The sequence below is a fragment of the Sciurus carolinensis genome, chromosome 7 (genome assembly GCF_902686445.1).
Source record: "Sciurus carolinensis chromosome 7, mSciCar1.2, whole genome shotgun sequence".
In the NCBI taxonomy this organism is placed as follows: Eukaryota; Metazoa; Chordata; class Mammalia; order Rodentia; family Sciuridae; genus Sciurus; species Sciurus carolinensis.
In genome coordinates, this window is record NC_062219.1 from 56,834,085 (window position 1) to 56,856,780 (window position 22,696).

Below are 22,696 nucleotides of genomic sequence, written 5' to 3' on the forward strand. Positions count from 1 at the left end.
AAACTTTAGTTTTTAAATGGTCTGTTCTTTTTATTTAATGAGGTATTGTAATTGTCAATATTCTTCAGCAAATTTTAATGTGAACCTTTTTTGAAAAGCATGTGATGCCAAATTTGACATGCGCGATTTTGTCTTAAGCCAAATATGCATGTGACAGTTTGAAGCATATATCAGATGTCACTGGTAATGTCTACCACATATCCTGTGTAAACCCCAGGTTTCTTTGTCTTTGTACCACATATTATTATTCTAATTAGAAAAATATCAATGGAAACTGATGGATGAATACTATTATTTTTCATTCTGTAACTGACACTGTAACAACCAAATACTGTTAACTTTCTTTGGTTACACATTTGATGGTGTTTAAAGAGAGGAATGAAAACTACCTCTTGCATTAGAATTTTATATATATCATATCATTTAATTATCACAGCAGTCATTCAAAGATACAAGTTTTCCGCTTTCTTCGGATTCAGAAACAAACTCCCAGAGTTGGGTGTAATTTGTCCCAGGCATACAATAAGTCATATAGAAGTTGAGTTTCCAACCAAGCTTTTGTTCATTCTACTACATTTGAAATTCTAATCTCCTTATGCTGTGGTCTTTAGCCTACCTTTTCTTATCCACTGATTTCTCTCAAGTATTGTTACATTCCTGCTGCCTTGTGAGTACTGAAATGGCCTAACCCTTTCTCCATTAAAAACAAACAAACAAACAAAAACCTATCTGTTTCAAGTTATAGCTTGAAATCTGTCTATATTCCCTCCTTTGTTCTCATCCTGTTTTTAGAAATTCCTCACTGTTTTAAAATTTTACATTCTACCGTAGTTAGCATGTTTTACTTTATACCTACTGGTATATCTTCCATTCTTAGAAAGTAAAGTTATATAACCAGTTATAATTTGTTTGGTTTCTGGTTTTGCTTTTATAACCAAGAAGTCCAGAGTTGTTAATTTTATTTTTGGGTGTACTGGAGATTGAACCCAGGGCCTCTGAGCTACACTTCCAGCCTCCAGAGTTAAATTTTGTACTCTAGCTTTATAATATTCTCTCATAGCACTTGCTGTATTTCTGTTATCTATTACCACTGTATTTTTAAATAAAAATAGGAAACAGTATTCTTGTGTAGGGGGCTGCTGGGACTCAAAGCTAACAACTCATGACTGTTAGGCAAATCTCTACTGCTGAGGTAGAACCCCAGCCCTACAATTACATTCTTCTTTATTGAAGTTTTGTTTATATTGCAGTACCTGTAAGCACTCTTAATGGAATGTTAGCAACTATGTGTGATTCACTGAAATTATGTATTAGGGTTTGTGGGGATTTTTGGTTTTTGTTTTTTTGCTAAAGACCTGCAAGATAATTTTTACTGGTGTTCATCATTGTCACCATTTTGATACCAAATCTTTCACTATTTATTATGTAAATCTTTTCAAAAATAGTAAATTTGACTTATTATTACTTTGGTACATTATTTTAAAATTGTGTCAAATGAAAATATACTGACAGAATATAAGTTTTGATGGAATTTTCAATTTTGTTAAGTTGCTTTTGTGTGTAGATAGACATGATTATAGTTTTTTGCACTGTATTAGAGTTTTAAATTACAAAGCCTAGTTTTTCTAATACCTTTCCATTGATTTTATGCTACTGATAATATAAATATAACCATTTTTGTAACTCATTCCTTTTCTAGATTTAATTCTACCAGAGTACTAATCTCATAGTTAATTTAATTACATTCTTAATCAAGAGACACTAGCTCTTTCCAGTTATAGTTTAATATAACTGACTTTTTCAAATACACCTGCAAATCTTAACAAATAAAATCCTCTGATATATTTAACCTATCTAAATTATCACATTTTACTTATAAATTTAGTAAATCAATCATCCTGTTTTAAAGAACTTTAAAACAATATACATGAAATAGCTTATGTTAACAGTTTGTTGCTGTACCTTTGAAACATCCTAGCCTGTATAAAATATAATATTTGTTTCCTCAGCCCAGTGAGGATCCTAGAATGTCTATGTAATGCCTTCCTGGAGCAAATTAAATATAATTCAGTTTAACTGTTCAGGTCATTGGAACTACTACTAAGATAATTCTATCCAAGTTTCAGTTTAATAAATTAGGTCCATTTTCCTCATTAGGTGCTGCCTGCTCTCAGTAGAAAATCACCCTGAATGCCTATCCCTACCCATGTTTTATTTATTTATTTTCTTTTTTGTGATACTAGGTTTTGAACCTAGGGCGTCCAGTGTGCGTCCATCATTCTACCAATGAGCCGCATCCCTCCTCTCCTTTTTGTTTGTTTGTTTTTAATTCTTTTTTGTTGGGGGTGTGCCTGGAGATTGAACCCAGAGGCGCCACTGAGCCATATCCCCAGCCCTTTTTTATATTGTATTTAGAGACAGGGTCTTGCTGAATTGCTTAGGGCCTCGCTGTGTTGCTTAGGCTGACTTTGATCCTCCTGCATCAGACTCCCAGGCTGCTGGAATTACAGGTGTGTGCCACTGTGCCTGGCTGTTTTTATTCTGAGATAGGGTCTTGCTGAATTGCCCAGGTTGACTATGAACTTAGGATTCTCCTGCCTCATCCTTCCAAGTCACTGGGATGATAGCTGTGTACCTGTCCACCTTTTACTATTCCTAAGTTTTACTGCCCTCTATATCACACATCTCCTGGATGTATATTAAATTTTGTCATTATCTGATTTAAATTTTTTTTCTCTTTTATAACTTGTTTTCACAGTTTCAGTGAATATAATTTCCTGTTGCTCTCTAATGAGATTCTTCCTTTTTAGTCAGTGAGCCATCTATGTGCCTTTCTTGCTGTAAATTCTTTTTTTGTGTGTAAATTGTCATTTTGAACAAACCAACATTTATAATTCACATTATATCTTGATAAGATATATATGAGCAAAACAACAGTTATCACTAATGCTCACATAGTAAGAGTTAACTACATGGTGAGTACATTTTGTAATCATTGTTTTGTTTTATGTTAGTACTTAATCCATAATATTGAATAAGCTTCCATTGAATGTTAAGTCACATTTAATAAAGGCAGTAACTGTATTTTGAACATCTAGTATGTGCTAGGCATTGTTTAATGCCTTACCTGAATTAACATGTATAATCTTTACTAAGAACCTTTGAGGTATATACTGTTAACATCCACTAATTTTTGTTTTAAATAACTCTGTCAGGTGTATACTGATAAATCAGATCCGTTGTGGTTTTATTTGCATTTTCTTAGCAGTCAGTGGTGTGTTAAACATATTTTCAGGTGCTTATTTACCATCTGTATATTCTCTGGTAAAATGTCTGCTTGTGTCTTTTGCCCATATTGTAATTAGATTGTTTGTTGTTGTTTCACCTGTTGAGTTTTTTAGCATGTTTTGTATACTGTGGGTTTAAGACCTGTGTTGGAAATGTGATTTGTAGATTTTTTCCTCTCAGTCTGTGGCTCGTCTTTTTTAAAAAACTTTTAAAATTATTTTTAAAAATTTTTGTGAGTGTCTTGCTTAGTTGCCCAGGCTGTCCTCAAACTGGCCATCTTCCTTCCTTCCTTCCTTCCTTCCTTCCTTCCTTCCTTCCTTCCTTCCTCAGCCTCCCCAGTAGCTTGGGATTATGGCGTGTGCACTATGCCTGTCTGTGGTTTATCTTTTAATCCTTTTCAGGCCCTTTTGCAGAGGAGACTTTTTTTTTTTTTAATAAAGTCCAGTTTATTGGCATTTTCTTTCATGGGTCATGATTTTAGTGTTAAGTTTAAGACTAGTTTTGAATAAGTCCTGAAACAACTTTGCCCTCCTCCATAGTAGAACATAAGTTTCTGAATTTTATCATTCTGGGGTTTTTGGTATCCAGATAAATGAACTTTAAGAGATTGAAGGTAAAAGGAAATAAAAACTTAAATCTACTACATTTGGGTAATAATAAATCAAAATGTGCACTACAGCATTCTAAAATTGTGGCGGTCCTGGTGGATGGTTGTTGGTGTGTGTTTTAAGTTCCAAATTACTGTGTGCCATGAACTTGTGCATCTTATTATTTCAAAAACTCTACAATGTAGACATCATCTCCTTTAATACACATCTTGTTTGTGTACCTGTGTGTGTAATTATTCTTATTTTTCAGTTGAGGAAACTGAGATTTAGAAAAATTAAGTCATTGTGTCCGTGTTTTCATAACAAATGACAGAACTCTTTTAAGAAGTGCCTTTCATTTTTTAAAATGTCGCAGTATGTGCCTTATGTTTCATGTTAGATTTGAACTTGATCTATGTGATTTATAAGTTTATAATATGGTTGGGCCTCTTATATTGTCGATGCATTTTCTAATTTCCAACTTATTAGAATAAATCAGCATATGTTGTTATCAACATTAATCTTGGTTAACCTAGTTGGCTATGTTTGGAATAGGCTTTTCCTTGCATTTTATTCTGTAATAAATGCAAGCAGAACTTTGCCGAAAGTATCCTTGGTACCATCTATAGAGCTTTCTCTGTACCAAATAAAACACTTCATTTTTAAAAGATTGTTGAATACACTTTTATAATAATTGCTCAGGTTTAGGAGAGAGTGAGAAAAGGAAAGGTACAGAGAAAGAGCAGGATAGTTTTCCAACAGTGGGGTTAGAGGGCAATATCTGTTTTCTAATTATGTAACTAAGATTACTTAACCTTTTCTGTGGAGCATATTGTTTTCAGGCAGTTTTATCATAGCTAAGCCGTCTCACCATTTTGTAACTAATTAGGATTTGTATGAGATCTTCAGCTTCTTGAAGAGATTTCTTTGACTTTGCTTTTTTTCAGGTTGGACTAATGGAGGAACATTTTGAGTTTTTTCTTTAAATTGGCATGCATTTCTGCCACTCACTTTCCCACTGTCTGTTGGTCCTGGTTGTCATCACATGGGCTCACTTTATTCAGCTGGCCTCTCACCAGTCATTCTGATTTTACCTCTTAACCAAATTGTCATCCACAGCAGTGCTTTCATGAGCCTTTAGAAAAAGTCTCTTTCATCATGTCACTTCCTTTGCTAAAAAGTCTTTAAAGCCTCTTCATGGCTTAGAAGATAGAAATCCAAAGTGGGTGATAGATATTTTAAATTATTACTGTTTTCCCTATTCATTTCTTTTTCTTCTCAACTCCCCTAACCCTTATTATCTTTATGTAGTTAATCAATTGCCTGGACATATTATTCTTGGTTTCAACTTGTATGAAAAACTATGAACTTTACGGACTCTTTTTTGAAACCAGGGCCTTGTGCATGCAAGGCAATCACTCTGCCAATTGAGTTATATCCCCAGCCCTGGGCTCCTTAAACTGAAGTTATCGATCTTATTTTTTAATTCCTATAGACTTTAGTTGATGTAGTGAATTAAGGTATAATCAATGCATATTATCAAGATTTTATATTTTAGTTTATATCAGCACTTAAAGCTAGATTTAAAAAAATAAAAAGCTAAATCTATAACAGTTATGCCAGAGATATTGTGGTGTACCTCTTTGATTAAAAAACAATAACAAGTATGAAAAATGATGGAATAAGACAGACATCATTACCCTATGTACATGTATGGTTACACAAATGGTATGAATCTACATTGTGCACAACCATAGAAACGAAATGATGTACCCCATTTGTATACAATGCAGTCTGTAAAAAATTTAAAAATAACAAAACCCCATGTACAAACCTCTGTATTTAATGTTTTGGTATTTGAAACTATATTCTTATATAAGGCATTACTTTGTTCTTACTAGTTTTTGTTTTTTTTTACTCCAGGAAACTTAAAATTAAAGCTTAACTTCTTAAAATGAAATAACAGTAAAGAGGAAAGAGTTTTTAAAAATATTTATTTTGTGCTTGACATGATTCCTCACTTATTCCCACAACCCAACTCAAGAAATATGGAATGATGTAAATTAAAAGTGAAAGGAACATGGTGCAAGATCATAGAGCTCATAAACAGTGTTCTTCATAGTCCCTGATTCCAGAGCCTCTTACTCGTCATGATGAGGCCTCCATTGTCATTGAGGTAGTTGAGGAAAATAAAACCATTTTAAACATGGATAAAACTGGAATGATTAGCAATATATGATGACATTATATACTATAGATTATCATTATTATACTACAGAATTTTGGTATTTGATATGTTCCCCCAGTTATTCAAAAATTCTTTTATAAGGCATTTTTTAAGAATTTCCTTCTCCAGTGCAGTATTCAGCCAGGTTTTATTTTTGCATTTTGTTACTCTCTGTAATCAGATTCCTTTTTTAAAGTTACGGACACAAAACCACTTTTATCCATATATTCTTGTTTTATATTATTTTGTTTTTTAATACCTTAACTTTTTCAAAGAGTCCTGGCTTATTGATTTTATAATGGTCCACCTCCTGGATTTGCCTGATTATTTCTGGTGTATTAGATTTATATGAGTTATCTCATTAAACATGTTTCCCAGTGATACCACATCTGTGATTTTGTGTACTTCTGACTATACCATATTAGAAAACACCTAGTAGCAACATAAAATTTAAGATCTTTTTATCTATAGGTAGCAGAAGCAAAAATTTAATTGCTTGTATCATGTTTTACTTTTTCAAATAGACAACAACTGAGCGCCCTTTCATTCAGAAACTGTTTCGTCCTGTGGCTGCAGATGGACAGCTACATACACTGGGTGATCTCCTCAAAGAAGTTTGTCCTTCTGCAATTGCTCCTGAAGGTAATGTAATTAGCAACATTAAAACATTTCATTTTCTGTTTTAAATCCTTTTTTCATTTTTTAATTTTTATTCATTTATTTAACTTTATTTTGATTTCAGAGATTGAACCCAGAGGGACTTAACCAATCACTGAACCACATCCCCAGCCCATTTTATTTTTTATTTTGAGGCAGGGTTTCACTAAATTGTATAGTGCCTCCCTAATTTGCTAAGACTGGCTTTGAACTTGGAATCCTCCTTTCTCAGACTCCTGAGCTGCTGAGATTACAGGCATGCCCCACCATGCCTGCTGAATCCTTTCTTAATGAAGTAAAATAAGCATATTTAACACTGGTTATCTCAGGAAGATATTTTCAGTATCTTGTAGGGGGAAATTGCTTGTAACAGAAACACTTCAATGAAGCCACTGATTCTCTTTGGCAAAATAAAATACATTGTTTTAAAATTATCCTCTTACCACATCTCTGATGTTGTGGGTCTTTAAAAGAGTTCCCGTAAATTTGGGGGGGGGAAATATGCATACAGACATATAGTTTAGTATCTCTTGTCCGAAATGATTGGAACCAAAAGTGTTTGATTTTTTTCACCTGATTTTAGAATATTTGCATAAGTATAGTGAGGTATCTTTGGGATAGAACCCATGATTAAACATCAAATTCATGTATGTTTCATATTTATACCTATAAACATATCCTGAAGGCAGTTTTATACCGTATTTTTAGTGTGCATGCATTTTGACTGACTTACATGTGGTCATGTATGAAATTTTCTACTTGTGCTGTTAATACTGGTTCTCAAAACATTTTGGATTTTGGCATTAGGATTGCTCATTATATATATGATATTTGTTTTTTTCACCTAATCATTACCATGTTAGCTATTGATTATATTAAGGAGAAGTTTTCAATAGCATATTACCATATTGCATAGATTTTATTTCTTATATATATAAACAAAATTTAACTTGGTACTTTAAATCCTAGTGGAAAGAGGTAAGGTTTTGGTAAATATGAAAGTAATATTGCAGTAATATTACTTTTATTATGAATATATTTTAAGTTAGGAGATTTCAAGGTTATTTACATGTGTATATCTGTATCACAGTTCAAGAATCTAAGTTAAGTGATTTTCCTAAGAAGTAGAATTAGGAACAGTGGGATTGGGGGAGAATGTTGATATTCAGCCTAAATGACTAAATGAAAAGTATGCCATTCAGAGTATGCTCAGATTCTCTCTGTGAGTATAACATTTTTCCTTCGTCAAGTATGCTTAACTATACTGGCATTTCTGTCCATATTTAGCACTTCTTAAAAAGACTCAATGGGAAGTGGCATCTGAAAGGCCATCAGAATTCATTCCAGAATGGATTAAAGAAATAGACCAATGACCACTCCTAAAAATTATTGAAGTAGGGAATTCATTCACTTTTAAAGTTATGAATATATTAATGTATCATTTATTTTCACTGATCTTTAGACTATATAGCCAGTATTTCTGATGTCTCTTATACACAGCCTCATATCTCTAACACTAGAATTCTTTCTCTATACATTATCACCTCAAATCATATTATTTATAATTAAATCATGTCGTTATTAAATTGGTTATAGTAATACCTTTGAATACTATTTTTATCTTTATCTTTTTGAGTGATTTTAGTTTTCAGTAAGTATTTTTGTTAAATTATTATTTGGAGGACAGTTCAGTGATTTTTTTTTTTTTTTTTTTAAATACATTTCAGGAATTGTATGACCATTACCATATACTGGTTGGAAAAAACTTCCATCTCCTCCACATGTTCTCTTTTACTTATTTTCAGTTAATCTCTGCTCTCTCTCTGATTACCAGCCATAAACACCATTGATCTGCCTTCTATTTCTAAAATTTACCTTTTTTGGATATTTCACATAAATTGAACTGTACAGTATATAGTCTTTGACAACTTAGCATAATTTTGTATTTTCATCCATTTTTGTTCAGTGTTTTCATGTTTATGAATATCTTTGATGAACTGTCTGTTCAAATCCTTTTCTCAACTTTTTATCATTTCTTTTATTACTGAATTTTGAGAGTTATTTACATTTTCTGGATGAAAGATTCTTTATCAGAACTATGATTTGATTTGTAGGTTTTGTTTTCAACTGTGGCTTTTATCATTTTTTTTTTTGAAGAGTAAAAATATTTAATTTTGGTGCAGTCTTATCATGTTTTTGAAGTTGTTTTTTTTTAAATTATTCTAATAGATAATACATTTATAAAATTCCATAAATAAAAATGCATATGTGAAGGAATTCAGTGGGGAAAAAAAAAAAATCCCCTTCCCAACTTTAACACACCAAACTCTTAACACAGTTATCCTCACTGGAGACAATTGGTGTTGCCATTTTCCTGTACATCTTTTTTTTTTTTTTTTTTTTTTTAGTTGTCAACGGACCTTTATTTTATTTATTTCTAAGTGGTGCTGAGAATTGAACCCAGTGTCTCACACATGCCAGGCAAACACTCTTCCACTGAGCAACAACCCCAGCCCCTACTGTACATCTTTTAATTTGAACTTAGGTTATAGAAATTTGTGGAAACTTTTGTTGACTCAGGAATAATCTTAGCTGTTCTAGTTCATTTTCAAGGGAGTCCCAAGTTTCAAGGCAGTTTGGCTTTTAATCTGCTTGGTGTCTATTTTAGTATATTATTGAGGACTCGGGAATATAAACTAGTTTTTACCATGTGAGGTAAAATTAAGAGATTATTTTTATTACTGGGGGAGATGAGATCCATAGTGATATTTTAAAGAATATTGGGGGGGGGATACTTTTATTAATTAAGAGTAATTGAAATTGAAACTTAAGTTTAATATTTAAATGCTACTTTATTGTGTTTTCCTACTTTTTTTTAACAATCTTTTCAGAAATGGATCATTTTAAATTTCTATTTAAGGTCCTTGATTATTGAGGCCATCACAGTGAAAATGAAAACCTTAGAAGAAAAATGTTCAGTAATGATCTATCACCCAACCAGTGCAGTTGTCAGCATACACAGAATGATCTGTAAATCTTAGTGATGGGTATAAGGGATTCTCTCTTGGTATACTAATGTTATATTTAAGACGTACATTTAACAGTTCTTTTTAATCTGGAACAGAACTTACTTGAAATTTTGTTTTTGTGTTTTGGTTAATTATGAATTCATAATTTCTATTCACTTTTATTTCATGGTTGCCTATCTATTTCTAGACGTATGTATTTGGGTAGAGGAAACTTACTAGAGAAGAGTGGAAAGAAATTAGGAGTTAATTTTGCGTTTGACATCTTTGAATAGTCATAGTAGAGCCTTCCATTTTTCAGTCTCAATTTTTCATCTCTTAGCTTCTTAGAGAATTAGGTTTTAGAACTCAAGTCTTCACCATTTGAACTGTTGGTTTTTCTACTTTACTGTGGTTGCCCATTTTCAATTTCTCTTCTTTAAAAAAAACTTTTAAAAGTTGTTTAAAATATAGTTTTTTAAAATATAGTTTTAAACAACTTTTAGATAGTTTAAAATATTATTCTGAAACGCTGGTATTTTCCTGACTCTTCATTCTGTGATTTTTTGTTTGTTTGTTTAGCACCTAAATCTTATCTCCTGTTCTCCTTTCTGTTATCATTCCCTGGGTGATCTTAGGAACCTGAACTTCTACTGTGTTTGTTTTGTTTTGTTAGTATTCCTGTATATAATTTTATCCACTCTTCATGTTAAATTTATTAAAATGATAACTGTAAACATCAGTCATACAAATGAAATCAATCTGATGCCTCTTATCACAATGTGTTTTTCATGCTCACTTTTGCCATTCTTCCGCTCAAACTAAATAATACATACAACAGTAACATGGCCTTACACAAAAATAGCACAAGAACGTGTAATACTATTTACTCTTGAAAAGATAATTTATTCTCTCCTACGTTTTTAGCCTGCCCTATCGTATATCCCTTTCTAAAGAACAGTATGATTTCCCTTGTAATGTTTGAAGTTGGAGCAGTGAGGTGACTGCTTTAATCCACACACCTACCTCTTAAACTATATATTCTTCAGCTGGTACTAGAACAACTAGTACTTGTCTTTGTATAGTAGAATTATGAGCAAACAGAAAGAAAAACAAAACTGCCTCCTTAAAATTGACTTTGTAAATTTTGTATGAGTACAGTTCTTTTCCTTTAAAAAAATTTACAAAACTCTAAGAAACAAAAACATAGACCAGTTATAAAACTTGAAAAAAATACAAGACTTTGAAGGCTCATGGTAAAACATTGTTTAATGCTTTAGGGGTGAGTACCTTGTAAACATCTCACCCCTCAAACTATACAATGCTCGTATTAATTGAAGGACTCAGAATTCATTGAAATGACAAATAATACCTACAGTTTTAAGATGCTTTTCATGGCATATTTCAATCCAGAAGGAAAAACATATTTTTCCTGACACCCATAGTTTTTATTTAGAAAAACTTTTGTCTTGGCATCTTCCTTTTCTTACTTCATAGTTATTTTTAGAAAATAATTGTTGTTTAAAAGCCTATGGAGAATATCCAAAAATACCAAGTCACTCTTTTAGTAAGAAGTGTTTACTATATGGTTCAGTGCACCTGTAATATTGTAAAATGTAAAGTATTTTGACACACCTGCACTCTAGTTGAAAGGGAAAGACTTTAACATTGGGTGTGTGGATAAGAACTGACAATCATCAGATGATAAAAAGAGAAAGTACTTGTAAAAGTTATGTGGGCTATTGTCTACTACTACCTACAAGAAGTGATTCAGCCATGAAGGAATATTTTTTAATTTCATCATATGAAAGTATCATGTACTAATATTTATGAAGACGTGCTTTAGGTCATTGTTCTCATGAAGTAAGTCATGACGAATTGTTTTGTGTGTTTCTTTTTTGATTTGCAAGTGGCTAGGGGAGTTAGCCAAGTTACAGGTAAGAGTAAGTAACCAAAGGTGAGCTGAGGTAAATTGTTTTTGTGGTTTCAGCTGTAGTTAAAATGACTCAGATCTAAGCCTCTATACCAGACCTGAGGTGCAATATTTCTTTCTTTGTTCATTATGAAAAACATGTTAAAGTATCAGTAGCAAAAATTAAAAATCATAGCAGTTTGCTTTTACTATGGAGATTACAAAAGATATAAACTTTGTCTAATTATATTTCATTTTCCAGACTTCCAATATAATGTATAAATACCTGATAAACCAAGATTATCAAATGTTCATTCTAATTTTTATAAATTTATTTCAAGTTTCCATTGATCAGTTCTCCATAAGTGTTGGGCTGCTTTTAATCTTATTTCATATTTGATGTTGGACAAGTGGAGCACATATGTAAGAAAAGACACAAGTTCATGGCAAATTAGTAAATACTAACATCTTTCCCACCAAGAAATACCCTCCTGTAACCACTTGGTTTTCCCCTTTCAATTTCTGGCCTTCTTCCTGAGAATATGTTTATTCCTTTCTCAACTACAGTGTAACTTTTTGTTCCCATTTAACGTTACAAGTTTCATTATTTTTCATTCATTTTCTTTACATTGTATATACTTTCTTGTGTACTGTGGATACTACGATGTGTAAATCGTATAATACAGTTCCCTGCAGTTCAAAGTTTTGGTGCAGTTGAAGTGGATAGAAAGATGTGCAGTTGTAATATGTGCAGAACTGAGGATATTCAAAGCATATTAGAAATCTTAAATGAAAGATGAGGAGAAATTAGATGAGAAGGAGAGAGGAGATCAGGTCCCATATACTCACTGTAGAATCCCTCATCAGCTACCCAACCGCTGGTTGCTGGCAGGCATATGTGAGCTAAAATGTCCCTACTCTATTTGCTGAGGGAGAAATGTTTTCCTGTCTTTCCCCCATTTATGGGCATGAAGTGTTCATCACGATCAGAATTGTTGAAAAGGTATTGAGAAACTAAGTGAAGCTGAAACTGGGAAATTAGAATATTCCATTTAGTCAGTTTAACTTAAATTAATTATAATATGCTTTATGAGAAACCATAGAATTGTAAAAAGTAAGAAAGTGTGGCATATTCATACTTTTTTCTCCTTTGCTCTATATAATTAGATTGTGTGATGAAGTGAGCTAAATGTTGTGATTGATTTTTAGTTACAAAGCAGTTAGGGATAAAACATCTAAATATCATGCTGACCTTATGAGGTAGAACCTCCAAGTGTTCAGGTAGTTGATTGATATCTTACAGTTGTCAGTCATCTGCATGGTGAACCTACCCCCCAGAAGATTTGGCATTTCAGTTTGCAAAGTCATGCCACAGAATCTTAGGACTGCAGTTCCCTAGACCTCCTCAGATTGAGAGTTTATGATAAGCTAATATTTTTTATAATTTCAGTAATACTTTCTGTACTCATTTAGAATTTGAATTAGAATGAATAGTGTCTTTCTGTATCTTCACCTGGTTTGAGTTGGGAAATTGGTTTTAATGGATCCAGGTTACTTAGTTATAAAACAAGGATGTTTCCTGTTACTGTCTCATAGTTTGGTTATAGAATTTAAATAAGCCGAAGGTATTTTTGCTGTTAGTCTTCAGTCTTTGTTTTGTTTTTATCTTATAGCTTTGTTAATGGTTTAAAAAAAAAAAAAAAGAAAATGAAAACTGTGCTCATGAAATTATGGAGTCAATTTTAAGAAAGTTTTGTTTTTGTTCATAATTCTGTACAAAATATTAGTTGGTGATATGGATTTATGATGAACTCTACATGTGAGCCAATATTGAAGCTACTTATATAGGTAGAATATCTGAAATTATGGTAAGAGTTCAGTGCCATTTATTTACTTCTTTAGAAGTTAACTTCTGAACACAATTAGAAATACTAAAACTGTGGTTCTGGTAAAGAAGCAGCTAACTTATTTCACTCGGGTATCTCCAGTCATTGCATCATCTTTATGCAACTTGATTATCTCATGTAACTTGTTAAAATATAAAAACTATTTAAGGCAAGAGGCTATGGCATGCTGTTGGTACAAATGAAAGTTTTTCATTGAGAAGATTATAAATAACTGATCATTCATTTATTTAGTGCTACTGCTATTCACATGTAACCCTGGAAGGTATATTTATACTTTACTGAGATAGTGTGACCTCAACACTGAACTGGCTCTCTAGTGAGAGCCTTGCTTTTTGGACTCATCCTAGCACTTTCTGCTCTTACTGCTTTCATTCCTCATTGATATAAGTCACAGTGGGAATTCTAAAAGTTTTCAAATATACCCCTATATGAGCCAAGATCTGCTAGAGTTGTGTTTAAATTTTTTAGGTTAGCTTAAATGGATAATTATTATATATTTCTCTTAAATTTTTCATAAATTCTAAACTTCGATGAGTCAAGTTCTTTGCCTTAATTACTTCATTCTCTCTCCATCTCTGTGCTTTTTCCCCACACATGGGCACCATTGACTAATCTTGGTGATGCAGAATCTCTTAATTTAAGCCCATTGACATATGTCTTTTCTAAAATCAAAGAAAGAACTGGTTATTTTCATTTTCCATTAATGAAGATGATGAGATTACTGGACCTAACAAAAGATGCCTCTGATTTCCCCTCAATTATTGTACTCTATCTTAATCTCAAGAAGCTAAGTGAATTAACCTAACTTTCCCAAAAGTGGATAACAGACTTTTGCACAACTAATATTCCATCTTAGCATAAAAAGCAAAATTCTCTTGCCAAAATAATATATGCAAACAAGTAAAAACAAGTCATCGCTTCATTAAAACTAGTTCTGTGGGACTTCATCCTGGCCATGTATAAGTACAATTGCCAGGAAGGTGACTAAGGCAGGAAAATAACAAGTTTGAGGACAGCTAGGGCAACAGAGTGATAAAATTTCTAAAGGACTTGGGATGTATCTCAGAGGTAATTTGTCCAGCATTTGTAAACTCCTGTATACAATCCCCTATTTGCAATTCCTAGTACTAGGAAAGCAAAACAAATAGTACAGTTACTATCTATACTTAAAGTAAAACAATCAGCTTTGTACTTATTCTGTAATTCATATTTGGCAAATATTAATGGACCCCATCATACAGAACTGGAATTATTGAGTCATCTTATAAAAGCAAACCCAAAACACTTTGAACCTATGATTTCAAAGTTTTATTAATTTTTTTTAGTAACTGAGCTTAACATCTATTACTGTATTTTTGTCTTGTCAGGAGGCTTTTCATGAGTTTATTAAAATGGCCTTATCACTTAATACAATCTTTTTTATAATTAATTATATGTGTTTTTAAAAAATCATTTATGTTCTCTTTACTAAGAAATATGATTATAAGCAAAAATCAGTATTAGTGTAGACAAATTTTGATATTCTTGTTTAAACATAATTCAGGGTTAATAAGTCAAGGCTCTGGAAATATTTTGGGCAGAAATAAGATTTTATACATGAAAAAAGATATGTGGAATATATTTACTGGTATATATGTTCATTAAATCTGTACTGCTAAGTGAATATAGATCCGGAAGAAGTTAATGTAAGTATTTTTAAATAGGTTTGTAGTTCTCTGATAAACAGCACTCTCCTTCTGTTTGTGATCATAGGATAAAAGCTCTGTAAGCTTGTATATGTTCATTTTTACTGCTACATCATGTAGTGTGCTCTTAAGATTGAGATCTCATTCCCCAGGAAGCATTTCTGTCTAAGATTAATTGCCCTTTTAAAATCAGTGTTTGATGTATTCCTTTGGCTATATCCTGGCTTGGTTTAACCCCCTTTGACCTGACCTCACTGACTATTACCTCCATGGCTGAGTCAAAATCCTTCAGCATGATGTATGTACTTCAGATTTCAGCCTGTGGTTTTTCATGTCAATGGATTCAATTAGTTGGCATTTTACTAATGAACATATCAGAGGTTAAAGAATTTGTCAGATAGAACAAAATTGTTCAGACTAGTGGTGATCAAAAAGCTCATCTCTTTGTTTAAAACTTTTTCTGAAGTACTAGTTTTCAGAAGCTTTTAATTTGCTCCTGAAGCTTAAAATATAAATAAATATGAAGCCGCAATATTAAACACAGTGGTTATATCATTCGACTGTTTTCCATATTTGTAAGTATGAACTTTAAAAGAAATTTAAGGCTGAAATTCTCCAATTAAAAGCTCCTATCCCTTGAAGATACCCATTTCTCTAGTCTCCTTTAAATTGATACTTCATTAGTCTACTTATTAATTATAAGGAGGAAACCTAAGCATCTCACTAGAAATCAAGTAACTCTTCTTAAAAGAGCTTTAGATTATATTCCTTGTTGAAATAGGGTTAGAAATAAGGATTAAAATGCAGGGATGAGGAAGCTTATGAGCCATTAGTGGTAGAAATCTCTGATAGGCAAATAATCATGGTGTAAGTTCTCAAATAATAATGTACATAAAATGTGTGTCATAAATATTTTGAAAGTTCTTTTTCCTACTTGAATGTTTTTTTATATTTTTAAAAAGAATCTTAAGGTCTTTATATTTTTAAAAAGTATCTTAAAGTATAACTATAGTATATTTGGGCTCATGTGACTTCTGCTTGATGTTTCACTGAATTTATATGTTGAGCACTATTAAATTAATCCAGAAGGTTTACATTACTTTCATATTTTTTCAAGTATTGTTTAACTTGTATAATCATTGACTAATTTTGTTGTCTTTTTCTCAGCAATGAAATTTAATCTATAATTTTTATGTATCTTTTGGTATATCTGATATTAAAAGAATTAACTTACTCCTGTAACTGTAAGTGTAAGAAGAGACTTATAAAGACGTCTTGGCTTTTGGTAGCAAATCATGACCTTCTTAAAACTTGTCTTCTGTCCTCATTTCCTTGATAAGTAATATTTTTAACATCCTGGAAGGGGTGGTAAAGACAATCACTTTATTGAATATCTACCATGCTCAGGCCCTGTACTAGACTCTACTAGCTTCTTTGCTTGGATATCCCATACAGCCTTAAAAATTAGAACTCAAAATGTTTTGTTGTTTAGGCATAAAAAACATCATTAACTATCAGTCTATGATTAGACCTCTTTCCTTTCTCATTTATATTGTATATCACCGTATTTGTTGCCTTTATACCTACATGCAGGCAACATTTTTTACATATAGGTAAGATGATGCTGTTGTTTTTAAGTTAGTAATTTTCATTGGTGACCTATGTATCTTGTGTTATGTACCTACTATGAATTACTTCCTGATTTTTATTTAATGGTTTTTGTTTCTATGTGTGATTCCTACCATTGTACTCATAAAACCAAAATCTGTCTGAATGTATTTTTTTTTTTCAAATGAAATAATTCTAAAATTGTTCACTTTAAAGTAGGTACTGGTTTTAAGAAGTGCTATGTGAACACTCTACAAAATAATGACATACACTGTTCAAAATTGTCAGAGAATACAAAGAATGGCTAAAAGAAAGAAAGAAAACAACTGTTGCAGATTAAAGGAAAGTACAGAGACCTAGAAATTAAATATAGTGTGTGAGTCCTTCTATGGTTGAAGTGTCCCCCAAAATTCATATATTGGAAACTTAATCCCAAATGCAAGAGTGCTAGAGAGGTCAGACTTTTAAGAGGAACAGTTTAATGCTGCTATAAAGGGCTTGAAGGAGCCCTTTTCCACCTTGTACAATAGAAGACATAGCACCGAAGCCTACACCAAGTGCCAGCACCTGGATCTTCAGTTCCCCAGCCACCAGAACTGTAAGAAATAAGTTTCTATTTTTTATAAATTACCCAGTCTCATATATTTTGTTAAAGCAACACAATGGAGTAAGACAGTACTAGACTGGATCTGAGAAAAAAAATTATTGAAATGTTTGGTAATATTTGAATATGGACTACCTAATAGTATTATATTATCTGTTAATATTGATAACTGTAGTGTGATTTTGTAAAGTAAAATGAATTAGAAAAATACACTATAAATTTGAAATTTTATCAAAATCAAAGTTACCCCTAACAAGTGAATATATGAAATATGTAGAACTAGTTCACTTGATTAATATCTGAAATGTTTGTCCAATTTAAAGGATTAAACTAACTTTAAAAATAAAAAAGCCCAAGTGACACTTACCTGTAATCCTAGCAACTTTGGAGGCTAAGGGCAGGAGGATTGCAAGTTCAAGGCCACCCTCAATAGTTTAGGGAGACCTGGTCTTACAAATTAAAAGGGTGGAGATAAAGCTCAGTGTTAGACTGCCCCTGGGTTTATTCCCCAGTACTGCAAAAAATATAAAATAGCCCAAGTAGGAGCTGGAGTTGTAACTTGGTGATGGTCCTTGCCTTGCATGCCCTGTACTACAAAAAGCAAAATCAAAACAAAACAATTAAAAAAAAAAAAAAACCGAGGAGAGGAATGCAGTAACATTTTTCTCAAGTTGTTTACTTTGTAGTGGCATGTTTCTTATTTTAAGTACTGAGTTCTAGATTCCCATTTTGAAACAAAGACATATGTACCAAAGACATGGTTTACTTTAGCAGTATCAAGGGGTTCCTTTATATTATTTAAAAAATAGAAGCATATATTGTTTATTGTTCTAGATATCGCCAAATTGTCTGGTGATGCTTTTTTGATATTGATGGTTGCATGAATTAAGGTGGTACTAAATATACTGCTTGGTTTACCTGGAAATATCCTTTCCTTTTTGTTGTTTTAATAACCAAAGCAGTCTTTGCGGGTTAAGCTCTTCTACATAGTAAGGGTAGCCATCAGAAACCATTCTTGGCTGGGCATGGTGGTACGTGCCTGTAATCCCATCCACTTGGGAAGCTGAGACAGGAGGATCTCAAATTCTTGGGCAATTTAGTGAGACCCTGTCTCAAAATATAAAGGGAGTGGGGATGTACTTTGGTGGTAGAGCACCTTTGGTATCAATCCCTGGTACCACCAAAAAAAATCTAAACTATTTTGAAATCATTTATTTGAGCTGTATGTTCTACAGCAACAAAATTGTCCAAGCTGTGAAAACATTTTTTCCTCAGCCAGGAAGTTTTTTTGGAAACATTCCAAGCAAAAAGAAGAGTTGAAAGAATAGTATAATGAGCACCCATATATCTAGTACATCTGTATGAAAATGTTTACTGAGTAATTATTATATATAGACACTGTGCTAGCCAGTGAAGATGCAGTGGTGAATAAGAGAGAAACTTCAGTTAATAGTTCCAAGGGAACTACTGTCTCATTCTAAGAATCCCACTGCTTACAATTATGTTGAGGGAAGTCAGAAAACAAACAAAAGATGAATACAGGGAAAATATTTGAACATATGTAGGCAGTGACAAAATGTATTTCACATCTTAAACTGTTCTGTTGGGGGATATGACAATAAAGCTAGCCTTTTGCCTTTCCACCACACTGTTTCAGTGGATTTTATGCCATATTTTATTTGCTTCCTCTTTAAAGTGTTGCTTTGGGTACACTATTTTGTATATTCAGTTGCAACTTGTGTCTGGTGACTGGCTTAAGAAAAAAACTTTACACATAAGAACTTCTACACCACTACTCTTTCATTTTTGACTCAGTGCTAAGTAGGAGGAAGATTCTGAGAATATTGAAATAGTTCAAAGAAGCATATATTAAGAATTTGAAGAGAACTATACCAAAAATGTTTTCATATATTCTAAGAAAAATTTAATACAGTAAAATCTTGGCAATCTAGAACTTTCAAAGAATGAATCATTCCAAATAATCAAGTTCTTATTTGCTTGAATACCAATTTTAAAATGTCTTGCCAAAGTACTAATAACATCCATTCTGCATTATTCTGTATAAAGCTTAATTTTTATTTATAGATGATTCATACCATTATTACCAAAACCGATCATATTAGAGCTGTGATCATAACTGTGAACAACTATGTAACAGAGTCTGCTAGAAAAATCAAACAATGAAAGCATTTTTAAGACTAGGGGTATACAAGGTAATATCTTTTCCTAAAATTGTGTTAAACTCTAACACAGTGCCTTAGGGGTTTGTTTGTGTTGTTTATTTGGTTATATTTGGAATTGGTGATTTATTTGTTAGGTTTTTATTTTTGTCATTCTTTTTTGTCAACTTTGTTGTGTTTTTGTGTCCTCTCATTTGACTCTCACCTCCTAGGACTGTGTTGCCTCTCATAGGAAGCCTAAATATTTCTTTAAAAGATCGGGTGCCAATTAAGCCATTATCATCATACATCATCCACCTCTTTTGCCAGACACTACAGCACTAGGAATTGGAAAGTCATTTTTGGGTAGAACAGAAGGAAAATGTTGGGTATTTCCCCCTCATAGAGTTCCATGAATTCCCTTTTTAAATTTTGTCTTCTATCTCCAGGAAACTGAGAGATTTTCGTTTTGAAGAGACCAAAAGCAGACACAACAAGAGTAATGCTGAAGGAGTAACAGAAAGCTTCTTAGTTTTTTTGCTTTTGTTTGTTGTTGGATTTTTTTCTTTTCACCAGAGGAGTTTGGGTTTTTCTTTCTTTGTTTTCCTTTTATAACTGAGAGTGTTTCTATTTACTTTAAAGGTTGTCAGTATGTACTACCAAAATTATGAAAACAAAAAGATAATCTTAAATTTAAGTGGAAATAAAATTTGAATTTGTAAGAAAAGCAATTCCTACATCCTTTAATTAGTGAATGGGTATTAACAAAAATCAATCAAGTTTCATGACTCTTAAGATAGTAATCCCTGAGTTAGACTCTTAGTTCCTTCTTATTAAAACTTTAACTGTTGTTCTAACATTATCTCTAACATTTCTAGAGTTATACTTGGACACTTTACTGAAAATTAACCAAAGCTCCTGTCAATTTTATTAAATATCTTCTGAAATGCTGATCTGATTTCTTGATGATTTCTAGTCACATTTGTTTTACATTTTTAAAATGTATATGGACCTACTGCATGTACTTGTCATTTTTAATCCCCATATATAATTTTTAATGTATAACTACAATAATTTGGTCAGTGAGTATTTTCTGTTTTATCCACTGTAGTTTCACTAACGTCAATCTTAGGTAAGCACAGTAATTAAGAAAGAATGAATACTTTCACATATAGCAACAGAATTTTTATCAGAATTCATTGTAACCCTCAGGTTTCTGTTTTGGATGATACATATTGCAACATGTCAACTTTCTCCATGTCTGCATTTCCTGTTCAGGGGACAAAACAGGTTTAAAATCCATTTAATTCACTAAGGATTCTGAAAAGGCAACAGATTATTTTTTCTTCATCAGTTTTTAACTCCTATTGATTATTGTTGGATTTCTTTCTTGGAATAGATGGGGAAAGAAGGAATCAAGTGATGATTCATGGAATTGAGCCTATGTTGGAAACACCTCTGCAGTGGCTAAGTGAACATCTGAGCTATCCAGATAATTTTCTTCATATTAGCATCATCCCCAAACAAACAGATTGAAGCACCAATTCCTGGCGTGGATGGAATCGCCCTGAAACAGGATTTACCAGAGCATGTCACTCTTTGATTCAATCAGGTTTGGTGGAGGCAACCTGACCAGAAACACTTTGCTGCTGCAAGCCAAGCAGGAGATTCCATGTCAGATAAGGCAACTGGGCTGGTCTTGCTTTGCATCACCACTGCTTTCCTCCACTGCCGTCATTAAACCTCAGCTTCATCGTGAAAGACTTAACAGGGCCACTGCAGGTCTTCTGTTTTCTTGTAAAATATAATGAAGCTGAAACCTCTGGCCTGAGGAGACAATGGAAATATGTGCCACTCAGTTTGTATTTCTGATTAACAAATAAACAGGGGTATTTCCTAAGGTGACCATGATTGAACTTTAACTGGAGAGAGTGGAAACATTGGTTGAATTTTCAAGAGAATTAGACTTAAGAAAGTAAAAGAGAAATTCTGTTATCAATAACTTGCAGTAATTTTTTGTAAAAGATCAAATTACAGTAAAACCCATCTTTCCTTAATGAAAATTTCCTATGTTTACAGTCTGTCTCTTGGTATGCAAACAATCTTATACTTTGATAATGAACAGTGAGAGATTTTTAAATAAAGCCTCAAAATATGTTTTGTCATTTAATAACATACAGTTTTGTCACTTTTAAAGTACTTTCTGAAACCCATACAGTAAATCACTTTTTATTCTGTTTCCATTTTTCACTGGCATGGGGTGGATGTAGGGCATAGGATAACTTGTCTCAGGAGCTATCATAGAACTTATTGCTGCCTATTTTAAAACCTGTGTTCTCTACACACTGAAGCTATAAATAATGTTAAATGTTTATCTTTGCTGTTTTATCAGTGTAAACCTGTCAAATCATAATATGCTAAGCATCTGTATAAAATAATTTTGCATATTTGGAAAAATTCATTCCTTTTCAACCTCATGTTTTTCATTATCTCCAGGACTAATATTTCACTGTGGTCCCCTGGCAGCCAGTCTTTGAAGTCTGAAGATTACCTATCTCTTGAATGCAGTAGCTTTTCCTTAACTTTACCAAAAATATCCAGAGGTTACTGGAGTTCTTACCCACTATAAGGAAAGTTTGCTGCACTTTGTCATAGGCTGCTGGGATTCTACCAACTAAACATATTTGTGTATTACCATTGATTTTTTTGTGAGTTAGCTTGCTGTCCGTATTGAATGTCAACCCATTTGAGTATGCTGAAAGACTTATAGTATCATACAAGAATGGTTTTAGATTACCCAATAAAAATGAATGCTTTTCTTATAAAAAAAAATTATATGATTGTTCAAGTGAGATCCTGCTAGTTCTGTTTTCTTTTTCCTTTTGTGATTACTACCTAATAGTAAATTTATTCACAGAATGAGATGAAGTTGTCTGGCCAAAGATCAAATATTCTGGAATGGAAATGATAAGACACAATCAGAAAGAATAGCCTGAGGTATCAATTGCAGAAAAATAGAAAAAAATGGCAGATGTAAATAAAATGAGAAGTGCCATT

The 22,696-nt window shown here is 32.5% G+C and overlaps 1 protein-coding gene across 4 annotated transcripts in view; it reads left to right on the forward strand.

Moving 5' to 3' along the window:
• Atg5 (autophagy related 5) overlaps positions 1-22,493 on the forward strand; it is a 117,381-nt gene extending 94,888 nt beyond the window's left edge. For all 4 annotated transcript variants that reach the window (XM_047558592.1, XM_047558595.1, XM_047558597.1 and 1 more), the window contains 2 exons: positions 6,627-6,744; positions 21,039-22,493. In XM_047558592.1, the coding sequence (XP_047414548.1) occupies positions 6,627-6,744; positions 21,039-21,175 (255 nt within the window). In that variant the 3' untranslated portion in view covers positions 21,176-22,493. The remainder of the gene's footprint in view (positions 1-6,626; positions 6,745-21,038) is intronic.
• The last annotated feature ends 203 nt before the right edge of the window (positions 22,494-22,696 follow it).